Source organism: Meles meles, chromosome 19 (genome assembly GCF_922984935.1).
Source record: "Meles meles chromosome 19, mMelMel3.1 paternal haplotype, whole genome shotgun sequence".
Lineage (NCBI taxonomy): Eukaryota > Metazoa > Chordata > Mammalia > Carnivora > Mustelidae > Meles > Meles meles.
Window position 1 is genome coordinate 16,339,019 of NC_060084.1, and position 19,206 is coordinate 16,358,224.

General features: G+C 34.1%; 1 protein-coding gene across 3 annotated transcripts in view; it reads right to left on the reverse strand.

The window, feature by feature from the left end:
- The window catches only part of NFAT5 (nuclear factor of activated T cells 5), a 116,880-nt gene that overhangs the window by 57,624 nt on the left and 40,050 nt on the right, over positions 1–19,206 (reverse strand). For 2 of the 3 annotated variants that reach the window (XM_045989606.1, XM_045989605.1), the window contains one exon: positions 11,801–11,926. In XM_045989606.1, the coding sequence (XP_045845562.1) occupies positions 11,801–11,926 (126 nt within the window). Of the gene's footprint in view, positions 1–11,800; positions 11,927–19,206 lie in introns of those variants that run through there. The other variant, XM_045989607.1, reaches the window with a different exon arrangement.

The following is a 19,206-nucleotide window of genomic DNA, read 5'->3' on the forward strand; positions in this document are numbered from 1 at the left end:
AATACATTTCACTATAATAGCGTTATCTGATACAGGGAAGGGTTTAGAAGTAACAAGAGTTTAGAGTTAACTTTCTTTCTTGAAACTAAATTATTACTTGTGTATTAATCCATAAGTTTACTAAGAATAAAAAATCTTTAATATTATCTATTAAAAATACATTGAATTATATCAAAAACATTTTAGATTTCTAAACACAAATTTCTTATTCCTAAGCAATTCCAGAAAAACACTCAAGAACATTACTTGGAATGCTGTAAATGTACTTAAGATATCTACAAAGACCTTTTAGTCACTGTATCATTAAATATCAAGAAACAGCTTAACTGACTTTCTACAGAACTAAAATGCTAATGTAATCCTGCATCTATATATTCTTTTTTTATTTTTAAGTTGTTATAAACAAAGTATGCTAACTACTGTTCCCCTATTTTTTGGTTTTGAGTCTCCATTTTTATCTGTTAGGAATGTATAGACTATGTTTCATTGCTGCATATTAAAACTCCTAAAATTTTTTTAATAATTGATTTTCTAAACGAATCTAAGCAGATTCGTTATAATGTATTTCTATTTTAGAGCTTTATAATTTTAATGTTTTTATTTTTTTAATTCAAATTCAATTACTTGACATATAATATATTATGTTTCAGGGGTATATAGATCTGTGAGTCATCAGTCTATTTGTTCTTTTAAATCCTTTATCAATCCTTTGCAAAGCTCTAAGTTTTTCTTAAAATGTTTTCTTAAAATTATTCTTATCCATGAATAAGTAACACATGAATAAATTTTTCATATTTTTCTTTTATGAAAAAATTATCTTTGAACCTACAAGAATTTTTATTTTTCTTTGACTATAGAGCATGGTGAACCAAAGGGAAAACCATTCTACATTTATTAATGAAAATTTAGAATTTCAAAAGAATACATTAATTTTAAAATGTGTAAGTGAAAAGAAGTATCACACCTATAGTGTTCTATGTCTAAGTCTAATAATTCTATTATTAGCAGTAGCCAATAACTAGAACAAATGCCTGTAATGCTGGTGAATGTAACTTGTATATTATATTCTCTTAAGAACTGATGGAATCATTAAGGTTCATTATGAATATTCAAAGTAGCTGGGATAAGGAGAGCGGCAGATAATGCCTACATGGGTATCTTAAAATTTCCAAGTATTAATTTGATTAGAAAGATGAAAATGGACTTTTAAATGATACCACATATAGAAATGTGTAGATTTTATATACTCCTTACCTAAACTATATTTTAAAATTAAGAACTAATATAGTTCTAGTTTTGTGAACCAGAAATTATTTTAATTACCACATCATTTTGGTGCTTAAAATACCATTTAAAAAAAGGATAACACTTTATATGGAACTAACTAAACTTTTTATGGAAAGCTTTGAAATTGGAAACATTCTGTAAAGTCCTCAAAAGAAACAAATACCTTCCACATAATTTAAAATATGTGACAGAAATGGTATTTAACTGAGCTTCCGAGATAAAAATGTGATCCCTAGCATTTGAATATGCAAATATATTTCATAACTTTCCAACATCAGGGCAAAATCAGTTGAGCTTCCTAACAAAGTCATTAAAACAAAAGCCATAATTATTTTTTTCAAAAGCATAACATTTTGTAAGTGTGCTTAAGTGAACCAATAGTGGAACGGAGAAGGAGTAAACCATTGACTGTTCAGAAAATCATCTTAAAAAACAATCCAGATATTTGGAAACATTTCTGGTCTAAAACACTATTCAACCTTAGTTATCCTTTTTAAGTATTTCATTTTCTTTCTGGTAACAATGACTTCAAATCTAAAGATCTTGCCTGACAAAAGTCACCAGATACAAGGACATAATTTTAGATCAAAGAAGAAAGATATTGAGAGAAAAAAATTATAAGGCCAACATTCATGTTGCTAAGGGATTGAAAAATCTAGAACACACAAAGTGGCTGCAAACCTGCTTTGTCAACACCTTACATGCCAACCTTCGTTTTCTACTTTCTTCTTCTTCTTACAGTACTAACGTAAAGTTTAAAACTTTACAAAAAGTTTTTAGTTTCAATCAGTATCAATCCACTACTTAGAAATAAAAAAAGGAAGGAAGGAAGGACGGAAGGAAAGAAGAAAGAAAGAAAGAAAGAAAGAAAGAAAGAAAGAAAGAAAGAAAGAAAGAAAGAAAAAAAGACTTATGAAGAAGTCTGAAAACGAGACCGACCTATACCCTGGGTGAGATTGGATGGGTTAAGTGTCTCTGGCACTATTTGTCTTCACTATTGACAGACACTGTCACACAACCCACCACACGATGCCTGTCTCTGAATGGCGAAGCTAGAATGCAAGTTAAGTGTATTAATAGAAAAAACAACTAGCATCCCAGCATATAAAATAAGCAATCCAGATTACCAAAAACAAAAACAAAAAACAAAAATTGTAGGGTTGATCATTTAATTTACATGTTTAACAATTTCAATTTCCATTTGTACTTTTCCCACCCAACATAAGCTTACATGCCACAATAAGCCATGTTTTAAAACAAACTTTAAAAAAAATAAAATTAGCAACATCCAAATAAATGCATGTGGAAAATTTCTTACCCCAAATTTTTGTTAACTCATATTCACCAATTTGTTGTCCTGTTAACTAATGCAATCTAATCCATAAGCCAGAATGCCCTCTCTCAGGTGTTTTTAGGTTGTGCCTTTACCCAAATTCCTTTAAAGAGTAGAAGAGAACATACTTGACCAAAACACTCAAGCAGAAAGAGGTATCTGTATTTTATTTTTTTAAAAGATTTTATTTACTTATGAGAACAAGAGGGGGTGTTTATGCAAGTGCACTCAAGCATGAGCAGGGGGGAGGGGCAGAAGGAGACACGCAGACTCCCTGCTGAGCAGGGAGGCCTATGCAGGGTTCAATCCCAGGACCTGTGAACCTGAGTTGAAGGCAGCTGCTTAACTGACTGAGCCACCCAGGCATACCAGAAATACCTGCATTTCAGCAGCAAAAGAATCTTTTCATTTCTCAGGCCAACTTCCACATATATCCTCATACCCCTCAAAAAAAGTTACCACTTTTTCACTTTCAGATTAGATATGTACATAAAACATTTGATCCTAGAGGGTCTATTTTAAAAAATAATTAGCACTGTTGGCTGAAGCTGAAAAGCTCGTTATTACCGATTTATTGGAAACCATCTTTTTCTTCCCCAGTCCATCAAACTGCCAATCAGCATTCTAATACTACACAATTGTTCTCCCATTTTAAATCTAAATTCTCCTAAAATAATTATTTTTACCTTGTCAGAGCACGGGGAGGGGAAGAGGTAAAGGGAGAGAGAGAATCTTAAGCAGGATCCATGCCCAGCACAGTGCCCAATGCAGGGCTTGAGCTCACCACCCTAATATCATGACCTGAGCCGAAATCAAGAGTCAGATGCTTAACCAAATGAACCACCCAGGTGCCCCTATTCACAGGGTATTTGTTAAAGAATGTGTCCTAAAAAATAAAATGCTCACAAAATTTGTCAGTGTCCTGATATTTATAGCAATGATTTAAATATATCTTTTGTCCTCTTCAATCCTAAGTATTTAAGCACAGTGTAAAATATGTACTAGGTATATATTATGCAATTTGGTTTTTTTTTTTTTTTAAGATTTTATTTATTTATTTGACAGAGAGAGACACAACAAGAGAGGGAACACAAGTAGGGGGAGTGGGAGAATGAGAAGCAGGCTTCCCCCTGAGCCGGGAGTCTGATGTGGGGCTCGATTCCGGGACTCTAGGATCATGACCTGAGCTGAAGGCAATGCTTAAACCACTGAGTCACCCAGGCACCCCTTAAATTCTTTCCTGTTGGAAAAGGAAGAGGTTTTCTACCATCCAGTGATTTATGTACTACTGGATGGCATCACTGGTCAATACTGGATGGCGACACTGAAGCCCAGAAAGAATCCTTTACCTCAAAGAGATTAAACATAAAAGGGAATAATTATACTAGGTGATAACTATATTTAGTACATTGTCAAAGACCCCAAGTACACGTTGAAGAAAAAAAAAAAACTATTTAGCTACTTTACTCCTTGAAAAGGAACGTTATGGTAAGACAAAAACAGAGATTATCATTATATTAACTTAGATACGAATTAGAGAAAAACAGTTCTGAATAATGCTATTTGAAGGTCACCTCAATGCTTTATCATGTAATACATTTTAATATATTTGATTAAATAATAAAGGTATATCTGTCAACTCTAGTCCAATGCCTTCTCATTTTTTTTAGAGGAGACCAAAAAGGGAAAAAAAATACTATTTGTATCATTAAAATCTTGTAATTTAATTACTCTGGTTCTACACCTGAGTCTGGATTAGAGCGGATATTAGATCCAACTGTAGACAAAGTGTCTAAGCAAAAATCAGAAGATAAGTTATTTATTACTTTATCAGAAGTTTTGATACCTGATCGTGCAAAAGTATCACTTCATTAAAAAAAAAGTGGTAAGACAATTCTAGGAACTAGAGCTCTTTAATAGTCACCTTTTAGAATCATCCCTTTGGGATATGTCTGTTCTCCCCGTGACTCATCATCTTCTATCAATGTCTCTTTTATATACAAGGGCTCCTATTAAGAGAGTGTCAACATGAAAGAATAAGTCAGAATGTAAATATTACGGCCCATGTGTGGCTCTACCTTGGCTGACAGGCAGAATTTCAAAGGTAAAAAACAGAGTATGTGAGAATGAAAACAAACAGGCAAAATAAGGTTAAAAACTTATTTTTATTAAAATAAGACCTACTTTTTAAAATCTTACAAATGAAAGGAGAAACTCATGTGGGAGGAAAAGTCAATGCTTACTGAATGATCACTAATTATCAGATAATGTTAAGTATTTTATATATCTAACTTTATAACCTTAAGAAAAAGTTGGTATTAGTGTCTAGTTATAGAGGCAACTTTACAAATTTATTTAATCTCCACAAAATTCCATCTATATGATAGAAATGATATGACAGCAATCAGATTCAAGTTAGAGCCTTATGATTCCAAACCCATACTAATTTTATTTTATTTGTGGGAAAAATAAATAAATAGAAATAAAACAATAATACGTGTGGGGGGGATTATATCTAGATTATGTCCATACAGGCTTGGCACTTTGAGGTGACTTCTCAGTTATTTTTAATTTCATTGACAATAACACCTTTTTATGAAGAAATGACATGCGGGAAATGAATTTTACCTCAGTGGACTAAATAAATACTACTGATGGACACCTACTTGCATTTATTGATGAAAAGGTAATGTACCCTCACTTATGCCAAAATGAATTCATCAAGTGTCTAATACATCTGCCTTTATTACCTTTTTTTTTAAGATTTTATTTATTTGACAGAGATCATGAGTAGGCAGAGAGGCAGGCAGAGAGAGGAGGAAGCAGGCTCCCTGCTGAGCAGAGAGCCCGATGCGGGGCTTGATCCCAGGACCCTGAGATCATGACCTGAGCCAAAGGCAGAGGCTTTAACCCACTGAGTCACCCAGGTGCCCTTTATTACTTTTTAAGAGCATAGTTCATTGAATATTCTGACTTATTTTAATCATCTGCCAACATGGTGTTTTTAAAAATTATGAAATATTTAAAACTAACACCCATGCTTCCTCTACTCACATTTTAGCCAACGCTAACATTTTACTACATGATTTTATTTATTTTTTAAAGATTTATTTACTTATTTGAGAGAGACAGAGAGAGCATGAGATGGGGGAGGGTCAGAGGGAGAAGCAGACTCCCTGCAGATCAGGGAGCCTGGATGCGGGACTCAATCCTGGGACTCCAGGATCATGACCTGAACTGAAGCAGTCGCTTAACCAACTGAGCCACCCAGACGCCCTTATTTTATTTTTTTAAGATTTTATTTATTCCACAGAGAGAGCAAGAGAGGACATGCAGGGGTGAGCAGCAGTGGGAGAAGCAGGATCCTCACTGGGCAGGAAGCCCGATGCGGGGCACAACCCTGGGACCCTGGGATCAAGACCTGAGCTGAAGACAGCCACTTACCCAACTGAGCCACCCAGGCACCTGATTTTATTTTTAAGAGAAGAAATGTTAACAGAAACAGGTGAAATCTTTTGCTGTGCCCTACCCTAATCCAGTCTCCTCACTTCTTCCCCAGCTGGACTAATATTTATATAACTTCACTGTATTTATAAAACTAATTGTTTTTTTTTCCTTTAAGATTTTATTTTTATTTATTTGAGAAAGAGAGAGCACAAGCAGGGGAGGGAAAGGAAGCAGCACACTCCCCTACTGAGCATGGAGCCTGATACAGGGCCCAATCGATCACATGACTCTGAGATCAGAACCTGAGTTGAAGCCAACCACTTAACCTTAACAGACTGAACCATCCAGGCACCTCTATACAACTAATTGTTATAAAACAATTACTTATGGCAGTTGGTATGGCCACACCTTTTACTTATGGTATTATCTTACTGGTGATATAAGAAAGTAAGCTCACTTCTGTCCATTAATTTATTAATGTGAAACTGTACAAAACACATAAAAATAGAAACAATTTTGTGTATGTATTTTGTCCATTGAAGGTTGAGAACCACTGAGCAGTTTTAAAATGCTAATCTACAGACGCAGGTAATATAAAAATGTGCTTTTTCCATCAGAAACAGAATAAATCAAAATATTTATAAAGTTCTAAAAATTATCACGAGGACAAGAGAAAGGCAAACATTTAAGGAATAAATCAACAGGCATGTGTACTTTTTGTCAATGGTAAATTATATACAGATAGCCTCCTGAATTTTTACTTGTTTCTGAATTAATCATTACATCCCAAGTTTGCTAATGCTTTTCATTTTAATAATGTGATGTTAAACAAATCTATGTATACACACATATTTCTATATGTATAAATGTATACCTTTAAATTTACAATATAATTTCAGTAAAAGACAGAATGAGGAGTAGAATTTTTAAATCTACTTGCAACTTTTTTGTGACTAAAATCTTACTTCCCTCTGGAAGTGGTCCAGTTTTCTAGAAAAAGTAGAAATAGCCAAATGGAATAACCCAGATCAACTCACATTTTAGCTCACAATATCAATACACAGGTTACATAGGCGAATCACCTTTCCTGCTAATGAGCTTTGGGTTTAATTTTAGGAGTATTATATTACATTAATGGCCAAAATTCTGCGATATGTTTACCTAGTTAACCTAGGACAGCAATCAAAGGTAAATTTGCTCCTCAAACTGTATTCAACTCAAGAAAATACAAATTACATAACTGTAAATACTTTCTAGCACTAGTAAATAAACTATAATAAATTCAATGGACTATGTAATTCTGTTGCTGTGAATCACTGTTATTAAAACTTAATGTTCTCCTAGAAATCATATTCCAATTTTATAGATCTTGAAACTTGCAGAATTAAAGGGGTAGATGGCTTTTCCAACTCAATATCTTACACACTGCTTTGTCCAGGAACTACTGTTATCTAAGTGAAATAATAGCACACAATTCCCTGAAGTACAACGGCAAGAAGAAAAAACTTAGACCCCAGCAGGAAAGAAGAAAGGTCTCTCATGCCTGGAAGAACTGACATATGATGATATGCAAACTGTTTAGCACAATTTCTGTTATGCAGTAGGAACTCAAAAATGGTAACTTACATTTTCTTCAACTCATTTTTTTGTACTGCTCTGTTGTTATGGATGGTTTAGAAATTCTTATGATTTTATTAGATGATTAAGATGTCTAAAACAAATGAAAGCATAGCTGTTCTTTGATAACAGGACATTAATGTAGCTCTCTTGGATCCTCTCCTCCAACATAAATAAGACTCAATTAAGTTCTTTCAGTATAGGCAATACCTGTTAGCTACTTGCGATTTACAAACTGCTGTGGCATAAAATTCAAAGCACTATTTAATAGGTTTCTCTCTTCCAACGGAAAAGTTTGTTAAATGGATCACTTCACAGAAAGTTATAAACTAAAATTACAGCCTTTAAAAACCTCCAGTGATCTAACTACTGGAGATATTCAACAGGTATTTCTATTATACATGCTTAATCTGTGGGTATACCTGTACAGGTTAAAAAGTGCACAAGGATCAGTACCCTGAGACTGATTTATTTGACAGAGAGAGAGAGAGAGATCACAAGTAGGCAGAGAGGCAGGCTCCCTGCTGAGCAGACAGCCTGATGCGGGGCTGGATCCCAGGACCTTGAGATCATGACCTGAGCCGAAGGCAGAGGCTTAACCCACTGACCACCCAGGCACCTGAAGACTTCTTATTTTAATTAAATGAGGTAAATCTAAGGATGAAGAACTATAAACATATAAGTGGATTTTTTTTTTAACATTTTATTTATTTATTTGACAGACAGAGATCACAAGTAGGCAGAGAGGCAGGTAGAGAGAGAGGAGGAAGCAGGCTCCCCACTGAGCAGAGAGTCCCATGCAGGGCTCGATCCCAGGAGCCTGGGATCATGACCTGAGCTGAAGGCAGAGGCTTTAACCCACTGAGCCACCCAGGCACCCCAATAAGTAGATTTTTAAAAATACGTGATTGGTTATACAAGCTATTTATCAATAAAGCTGTTATTTAAGAAAAATGCCTGCCATATCTCTTTGCAAAAACTCCCCAAACTCTGGTGTAACTGTTAGTTCTTCTAAATAATACTTGCATTTTAGATCTTTTAACCTAAATTATACGATTCTCACCCCTTAAAAAACAAACAAAAAGAATCCTTTCACAATATATATTTCTTGAGCAACTCCTTATTTTGTCAAAAATGCCATTAATTCATTTGGATAACTTTCTTGTGTTAGGAAAATGGCCCCTTTCTTAACTACAGAGAACCTACAGTACTGTTCAGAAAATCTATACTTCTAAAACTTATTCATTCACATACTGAAACTCAAACTCTTAACTACCTTTCTAAACCTCAAACTTTTAACTACCCTTCTAATGGGAAAAAAGCAGAGGTCTTCAAAAAATGAGAAGGAGTACAAATTTCAGACTGGTGATTCTCAACTGTATCTCCCACATTTTGACACTTGGCCCATGGAGAGGGGAGGAGTTGTGTAGAAGTAAGCCCTCTTTCCCCCAGCCCCAACCTGGAACTTACCCGATAAAATGATGTTACTGATGGGAGTATGAAAAAGTATGAATAGTGCAGAGGCAGAAAAAGGTTTGAGATACTCTTATCCAATATTCTGAATTGTGGATTAGCAGCATCATGTTTACTCATTCCCTTAGTAATATGTGAAGGGAAAAAAATCTAGATTGGTGAATCTGAGAAACACATTTTAAATAATTAATAAAGACTGTACATGAAAACCTATATGCCCAGCCTCTAAATTTTAAAATTTAAATTGATTTAGAACTTGTGAAACACAAACCTTTATAGCAGAACTAGAAGTCTGTTCCCACCAGGCCCTCATACCTGATAGCAGCCAATCCGGCTCCTTCAAAACTCTGAAGAATTAACTACATCAAGAGTCATCATTTTTATGCATTTCATATTTAAACAGCAAATGTAGAGATTAAGAATAAAACTCACAGAAGTCTAAATTAATGTGCCTTTCCCTAGACATCACGTTTTTTGGCCAGGAAACACTGAATAAATGGCAATTCACTCCAAAACCTTTTGATAGTTATGTCACTGAAGATATTCATATGTCAAATAAAAAAGCAATACTATAAAGATAAGTACTAATTGATTTCCCTATAATATTCTGTAATTTAAACTCTCTTACCTATAATGTTATATGACAAACACTATTCTACTAATAAGACAGAATCCTAGAATAAGATTATATTGGTTACTAAAAGTAAATTTAAGGAAAAAAATTACAAATAACTTGGTTTTTGTTAGAAAACAACTTTTTGTTTTTCTTCACAAAGAAAACAGAAAGAAACTTTCTGTATGTGAATAAAAGAAAGCTGTCAATGTTACCTCCTTACACTCTTCACCTTCCTTAGAATGTCAATAACTTCTCAATCTACTCAGAATTAATTACTTCAGAATACTTCCTTTGGTCAATTCTCCTATTTTCATGATTTTTCAACTCGTGCTTTTCAATCTAATTTATCTGGAGAGGATTGTCTCAAATAAATAGAGGGAAGAAGGGAGGATCAACATTCTATTAGTGACCCAAATTCAAGAAATTTCAATATCTATATATACAAACTTGAAATTGAGTTTGGTATTATTTAAAAGGAAGCGTTCTTTTCCAAACCTCGCTGACATTTTTTCAGCTTTTAAAAGGAACTGGATCTACTGTCAACAGATGTTAAAAAGCACAGAAGAAACAGACTTTTAGTTCTATATAGATTCAATAAGTCTACAAAAAATAATCTCAAAAGATACAAAAGAAATCAGTTAGTCAATTTCTACTTGTGGATTTAAAGTGAAATATTTCATTTAAAATCTTTTTTTCCCTTATTTTATCATTTGATACAATTTTTAAACAATATTTAAAATTTTAAATTCCAGAAAAAATATTCAGGGACATTTTAGAACCCAGTAGATATAAAGTAAAACCAGGTCTTCTTAACAATTTGATTACTAAAAAAGATCACAGTTAAATCCACAGAATCTGTTAGAAAATGTCTGGCAACACATGAACAGTGAGCAGGGCTGATAAGTTTCTTTGCTATGTTTAAAGTTTTCCTGCCCTCAATCAGGAAGGCTGTATACTGAGTATATAGCTCGGGGAAAAGATCTGTACACAAGGTTAATGGTACATAGGTTAATGCATACAAGAGAAATATATGAAGTTCTAGCACAGTACCAAATCCTTATTTAAACCACAACCTTCCACTTCACTGTTCTTTTTGAAGTAAAATGAATTTACTGAAAACAACACTGTGATGGCTTTTAAGTACCATTTAAAAGATGAGAGGTATCATTGGATAAAAAACCTCTACTTAGAAGGATAAAACTTCAGAGTATAATTTTTGTCCTTTTCTTTTTTAAACCGAACACACTTAGCAGTGTTTAAAACCCAACTAAAAAAAGAAATACAGTTGGGCAATCTAATATTATTGAATGCACTCATTAATTTACCAATAATCAAGACTTTTTTCTATTAGTTTATCCATCAATCTTTTATTCTGGTTCATTAAAAAAAGGAACCAATTTTATACAAAGTGTATGATTTGAGAGCTGAGCAAAAATTAACTTGATAAACTTCAAATATTATTTTCCATACTTTTTCATTGATATTACAAAATGTCTTTACATAAATATTACATTCGAATCTTCCATTACTTTCAACTGAATTTAAAAGAAATCTAAAGTTACATGTTTTTAAATGTAGGGAAAAGGTTATAATAACACGCGACAATAGAAAAGAGACATGAGTGCTTGAGTCCTTTTTCAGATTATACAAAATAAAACATTCTTCTCTTTCAGCAAATTTTAAAAAATAATAATTAAATAGGGACTCAAATGTAATTTTCTATCCATAGCTTGGTATGTAACTTTTTTATGTGCAGTCAAGAAAAGAGCTTCAAGCTTATTTCCACAGCTGAAGATAAGCTCCTAGAAAATAAATGGCACTAACAGTTGTGCCAATGTGAAATTTTAAGAAATAAGAATTATATTAAGAAATGTATATTGAAATATTTTAAGGTTAAAAGTATATTTTTAAACCTCTTTAAAAAAACCCTCAAATCACACTCTTTTTGATATGAACTTTGCCAGCACTGTTCATGTTGGCCAGATAATACACTAGTTTTCTTTAATAAAATAAAATGAAATGCATACCAGCAGCAACTACAGCTGGAGGAGGCGAGCCTGCCTCACCACCACTTGTCTGACTCATTGATGCTACAGATGTTTCTCTAGATGGAGGTAACTGTAACTCCTTTGGGAGAAGATCATAGACAGATTCTGTAGGAGGAAGGAGAAAAAAATTTTAAAAGAGTGTAAGTCAATAACCTAATACATGAACATGAAATTAATAGGTCTTTTCACTCAGGTGGAAAACTATATTATTCATACACACACATAAAAAGAACTCCATATAACTACTGTTGTAAAGAATTATTAGCAATTTTTTTTTTATTCAATTTTACTGAAGAGTGAATTTTCCATTAGTTCTGTCCCCTGTTTTCTTCTTGGTCTCTTCCTTTATATTAAAGATGCTAAGGCTATTAAATTTTAGAACTAAATAAACTCAGACAAAATATAGTAAATGTCAAATAACCCAAAATGGTATAATCTCTTTCTTTGTAATAATAAGAGTGTAACTTATCATACTCTTATCAGCTTTAAAATGGCTTCTCCAGAGGCGCCTGGGTGGCTCAGAGGGTTAAGCCTCTGCCTTCGGCTCGGGTCATGGTCTCAGGGTCCTGGGATAGAGCCCCGCATCGGGCTCTCTGCTCAGCAGGGAGTCTGCTTCCCTCTCTCTCTCTGTCTGCCTCTCTGCCTACTTGTGATCTCTCTCTGTGTCAAATAAATAAAATAAAATCGGGGCGCCTGGGTGGCCCAGTGGGTTAAGCCGCTGCCTTTGGCTCAGGTCATGATCCCAGGGTCCTGGGATCGAGTCCCGCATTGGGCTCTCTGCTCAGCAGGGAGCCTGCTTCCCTCTCTCTCTCTCTGTGCCTGCCTCTCTATCTACTTGTGATCTCTGTCAAATAAACAAATAAAATCTTAAAAAAAAATAAAATAAAATCTTTTTAAAAATAAATAAATAAATAAATAAATAAAATGGCTTCTCCAATGAGACCACTAGTCTAGCCTTACTCTTCTACCCAGCACATTATAGTTTAATTCACTATCATAATGCATTTTTCTCTCCCCCAAAAAGCTAAACAAGGAAAGTCATAGCTCAAGGAAATATTATATTTTTATTCTGAGCTATCTCCAAACTCTGGAAAGGTGCAAGTATAGGATACTCTTAAATCAGAAAGGATAAATGCCTAAATTAGACTATAATTACATCTGTTTGTTTTTTTAAGATTTTATTTATTTGTTTGTCAGAGAGAGAGAGAGAAAGGAGAGAAAGCGCAAGCAGGGGGAGTGTCAGGCACTGGGAGAAGTAGGCTCCCTGCTGAGCAAGGAGCCCAATGCGGTAAGATGGGTACCTCTATCCAATGACCCTGGGATCATGACCTGAGCTGAAGGCAGACGCTTAACCGACTGAGCCACCCAGGCATCCCTATCTTTTATTGTGTTCATAAATCTTTTTAGGGTACTTTATAATCACTTTCCATAAATTTATGCTTATTTCTACTATTTTAAAAATTATTTTATAGTTATGATTGTATGGGTTGGGGCACAAATTAATTCTCAAAATATCTTGTAAAGGTGGTAGAATCAATGTTGGAAGGAACTTCTAACACCCTCTTAGAATCATATGCTCATTTTCAAAAGAACGGAGACAGAGAGTTTAAGGAACTTGCCCAGTATTGCAAGAAATCCAACATTCCAACAAATATAAAAGACTATTAACCATTTGCATGAGGGATTAAAAAAACAAAGGTAGCTCTCTAAGACATTTTATCCTTGATAACAAACAATACTTTTAGTTTACTGATCACTGAATATATAAATACTTTGATCCTTCCAATTAATCTTTGAATTATGTATACCAACTTTGACATGGATAGGTGTAAGGAAGAATGGCCTGAAAGAAAGCTAAAACTAGAAGTTTTACAATTAAATGATCTTTACTCGCAGCACAGAATCAACTGAAAATTGTCTTTTGAAAAACTCTAATACCTCACACTTGGAGAACCTAATTGAAACAGAAATGACACTATCATAGGATATTGGTTTTAAAACAATAATCTTTCTCAATACATGCTGAAAATAAGACTTCCTTATGCATAAAAGAGAAACATACTCAAGTCCTTCCTTTTTGTCCAAACAAACCAAAAGGAAATATGAAAATAAAAACAGCTTAGATGAAAAGAGAAAGGATCTATCAAAATATATTTCCATCAGGAAAAAAAAAAAGTCCTAGTAATAGCCCATCACTGACAGCACTTTACTAGTTTAGGAAGTATTTCTCCACTTCTTTAATTATTAAATTAAATAAGTCAAAACAAAACAAAACTGTGTGGGCTGAAACACTCTACCTTTCCCAAAGAAGTGCATAAAATTGAATCTATATGAGAGGTATAAAAGCAATGTTAATAAAAATACACTGTAAAGTAATTAAATATAGAACTTATTATATCTTAGCTCTCCACACAATCTACCCCCCAAAACAAAGTAACATGCAAAGTGAACTAGAAGGTGTAGAAAGCATGGACTCATTCCTTCATCAAAGGTATTTTCTGAGTAACTGACTCAAGTGTTCAGAAATTAAAGAAGTCAGAAATTTTATCATATCTACCCAAGGGAAGAAGCAGTTAATACAGTCATTACCATCATAGGCTCTGATTTCAAACATAACTGGGTTGCCTCTGTTACTCCAAACAATCTCTCTAAGACTTAAATCCTCATTTGAATTTTCCTTTTACCCCATTATCTTGAAGAAACTCTCCCCAAGCTATAATTGTACAACCCAACCACATATACTGGCCTTACTCTTAAATCTGCTTCCCATAAGACATGAAAAGATTAAAGGAATGTAAATTATGCTGTTAATACTAAAGTCATTTACTCCTAAATTCAATCCAAATTACAGTTTTACAGTATCCACTACCCAATGAAAGAACTCCTGAACAAGACCATAGATACTTTAAAATCCACGAAATTGAGTGGTGCCTGGGTGGCTCAGTCATTAAGCGTCTGCCTTCGGCTCAAGTCATGATCCCAGGGTCCTGGGATTGAGTCCTACATCGGGCCCCCTGTTCAGTGGGAAGCCTGCTTCTCCCTCCCCCACTTCCCCTGCTTGTATTCCCTCTCTCGCTGTGTATCTCTCTGTCAAATAAATAAATAAAATCTTAAAAAATAAAAAATAAAATAAAATAAATCCACAAAATTGAAAAATAGTCCTAAGTTGGTACTAACCACTTCATGTTAAGACATTTTATCTATTTTCCTTGTGTTATCTTTTCAACTAGTTAAATAAGGAAGGAATGAAATTCTAGGTTTATAAGCACATACTATGAAGACCAAGACCAGGAAATCCATAATGGAAACGCAGTTTCTTGAGGAAAGACTTCATTAGAAAACAAAAGTAAAATCACTTCTAGATTTCTTTCTTTCTTTTTTTTTTTTAAAGAAGAGAGTGAGAATGGACACAGTTTTCTTTTGGGGATGGTAAAAATGTTCTAAAATTGGATTATGATAACAGTTACACAACTCTGTAAATAAACTAGCCACTACTGAATTTGTACATTTTAAATGAGTTAATTTTATGATATGTAAATTATATATCAATAAAGAAGTTTCCAGAAAGAAGGAGAGAGAGAGAGAGAAAGAAATAGAACAAGTACAAGTGAAATTGCACAAGAGCAAGATATGTCTCTCACTGTTCCTAATAAACCTCTGGATAAATATATCTCTTCACATAGCTTCTATTTGTGAAAAGTGAAATTATGAAGGCCAAGCTGCACACTAATCTAATTTGCTTTTTTAAGGCTCTTCTATTAGAGGTCAGGAAAATGCCACAGATACAGTTATCCTAAATTCAGTAAAATATCTGATGAAAATCTTACAAAGTTCTCATAACCACGATGAAGAAAGGTAGGCTTAATAAAACAGATGACTCTGAGCAACAGCACCCAAAAATGTATGGGTTCAACCTGGAAGGAGATGGTTACTACATCAATAACTTAAAGAGATAAATTTGCGAATAACATAGGCTTAAGAGAGAGATATTTTGTGTCATAATTCATCACAGATCATACCACACTGGAATATCTACCCAAAGGAATAAGTGAAATTTAGTTAGGATTAATGTAACAGCTGGTAAAAATTGTTCCTGTACAATGTACTGAAAGGCACTTTCTCTTTTTTTTAAATTGAGAAATAATTTTGCTTTTGTTTTCTTTTTTCTTTTCTTTTTATTTTAAATAGGCTCCATACTAGGTGTGGAGCCCAACGTGGGGCTCGAACTCAAATGACTGTGAGATCGAGACCTGAACCAAGATCAACAGTTGGATGCTCAACTGACTAAGCCACCCAGCTGCCCTTTATTTTAAGTAAACTCTATGCCCAGCATGGGGCTTGAACTTACAACACCAAGGTCAAGAGTCCCATGCTCCACCAACTAAGCCAGCCAGGCACTGTTTTCTAAGGAATTCTTTCTCTGGTCGGCCAGGATTGAAGTGACTATGTCTTATCTATGTTTTCTATTTATGTTGCTAATAATTTATGCATTAATGTTTAACCAACTCACTTAATGGTTCATTATGAATTTCAGTTGACCAAAATCCCAAGTAAGTTCACTGCTTAAATATCCCTGTAGTAGAATTAGGACAGGTATGAAATAACTTTATAAATAAATAAACAAACAACTTTGTTATCTGTAACAATACAAGTAACTTTGTTATTAGTATGATACAAATAACTTTGTTATTAGTAACTTTTGTTATTCGTTACTTATAACAAATAACTTTGTTGAAAGAATTTTTTTTTAAGATTTTATTTATTTATTTGACAGACAGAGATCACAAGGAGGCAGAGAGGCAGGGAAAGAGAGAGGAGGAAGCAGGCTCCCTGCTAAGCAGAGAGTCCAATACGGGGCTCTATCCCAGGACCCTGAGATCATAACCTGAGCCTAAGGCAGGGGCTTTAGCCCACTGAGCCACCCAGGCACCTCTGTTAACAGAAATTATTAACATAAGTATATGAAAAAGTGTATGAAAACTAGGCAGAAAGGGAAACAAGCTCAGAAGATCAAGAGTTTGTCTTACGTTGGTGCAATACTATAGAGCCTAGGGCCATTAGGAGGAAGGAAGAAATGGAGGAATTAAATTATTTTCAGATACTGAAAGCAAACCAGCGTTTCCCAGTGTTGGGTGGGAAGGAGAACAATGTAAAAATGGGCTGACTGGCTGGTTTGTTTGCTAGGTCATTCAGTAGACTCTAATTGATCCATTTATGTCACTGATTATTTTCTGGGTCAATTTGGTATTTTATTCTTAACACTGGCTATGAGTTGTTTCACTATACTGCGTCAAACTCAAAGTAGACAGAAATCATATCCTGAGGGCACAATGCAGTGAAAGAGAAGGGAAAAGTTGGTAACTTAATGGTGTAGCTTTTTTTTTTTTTTTAATTTTCTCAGTTGGGAAAAATGTTCCCTAACCGCTAATAATCCAAATCCCATTCTCTACTGTTTCATTCTGCAAGTTGCTCAGTCCCAGGAAAAGGTGAAAAGACTTCAAACCCTCACACTCTCTCACTTTCCCCAGAAAGGATCTAGGGAGATAAACATAGGAAACACTTGAAAAAAGGCATGCTTTTCTTGCTCTCTCTCAGCAACTAATATTAATAATACAACTATCATTTATTAAGTTTTAGGGGATGGCTCTGGCACTGTGGAAAGCTCATTATATACATTTAAACTTAATTGCAAAACAATCCTGTGAGGTAGGTTTTACAAATAAAGACTCTGAACACTGTGCAATAGTAAAAAATGAAAAACAAACATGATACAAGAAAAGAAAGGAACGATAAATGTAAAGTTCATTAGGACAAAGGTTTCCTTTGATGAGGAGAAAGGAGACAGGACAGAGGAGGAACTGAAATAAATTGGGCTGGACAGTGGGCTCACAGATGTTCTTTTATGAAAAAATACAAGAAATCAGTAAATACAAAAAAATTATGCATGGATAGTGTGTAGCTTCAAAGAGTTGCTATAAAATTATCTGCTAAAAAGAACTCTGCAACTTATCAGTCCTTTGTTGGAATTTGTGTCCTTACCTAACCCTTCTTGACATGACAGCTAGCGTTCAATGTTCAATTGCATTAGGGTCAGAAACTAAAGACCAAATTTGTTAGAGAGTCCACTTACTTTTTTATGATTTTTCTGAAAGCTTTCTTACTTACAGGTAACAAAATAAATAAAAGTTGTACACAACTAATACTACAGACTTAACTGCATGCAGAGATGAATGTTAAAAAGATAGGAGGAAAGGAAATAAATTTGAAATAAATCGTTTCTTTTTAACTATCAAGCAAGCAGCCATAAATGTAAATACCTGTGGTAAAAAGGGTATTACTTTGTTCTGGGAATGCTTTAAATTTTAACAAAAAATAAACTAATGACTCAGCACAGATATTAGTTATTCAAATAATGACTGCTCCCTATATCAGATGCAAATACTATAATACTGAAAAATCCATTTTAAAACATTTGTACCTTATTTTTAAAATTGGGTAAATACAAAGCTAGTATAGCACCTCAGAATTAAAAGACTTTCAAAAACTCCTTGCAAATGGCTTGGGAACTAATTGCCTTATCTTTCCATCCCTCTATTAACTATCTCAAAAAGCCAGTGAATCCCACGGCTATGGTTTCATGTCAGACATTCTACAACAAAATGCCTGGCAACTCCACTGTGCCAACACAGTTCTGCATTGAAAAGAGACAACATTCATTCTGTTATAAACACTTCAGGCTTGACAGTCATCATACTTGGCATCTCCACTGGAAAAATGTACGGGCTGCAGGTCTACTGGATATTTGGTTTCGAAAAGATTATGAAGTTATGAATAACTAGTAGGTGAGGCTCTTTTTGAATGAATTTTTCTCATCTAAGTTTAAGTCAATTAATAGTTTGCTGTCACATATTTACTTAATCAAATCACTTCTTCCTGACTATATTTTATTACTGTTTTCCTAAATCTAGTATTTTAAGGTATTTTAAATTTAAACAGCAGTATAGATTATATCAATTCTGAAATTAGAAAACTAATTTGACAAGCATTTTAATATAATGCTTTTACATAATATAAATATATATAATATCATATAAATAAGCATTTAACCACAAGCATTTTAATATAACACATATTTTTTCTAGTACATAGTACTTTTCCCTAAAAACTTCACAATTATTTTCATAGTAACTTCTAAACGCTTATGAAATACAGAATGGAGGATGCCTGGGTGGCTCAGCTGGTTAAGCAATTGTCTTCCACTCAGGCCATAATCCCGGGGTCCTGGGATCCAGTCCCACATCAGGCTCCTTGCTCACCAGGGAGCCTGCTTCTCCATCTCCCTCTGCCTGCTGGTTCCCTTGCTTGTGCTCTCGCTCTCTCTCAAA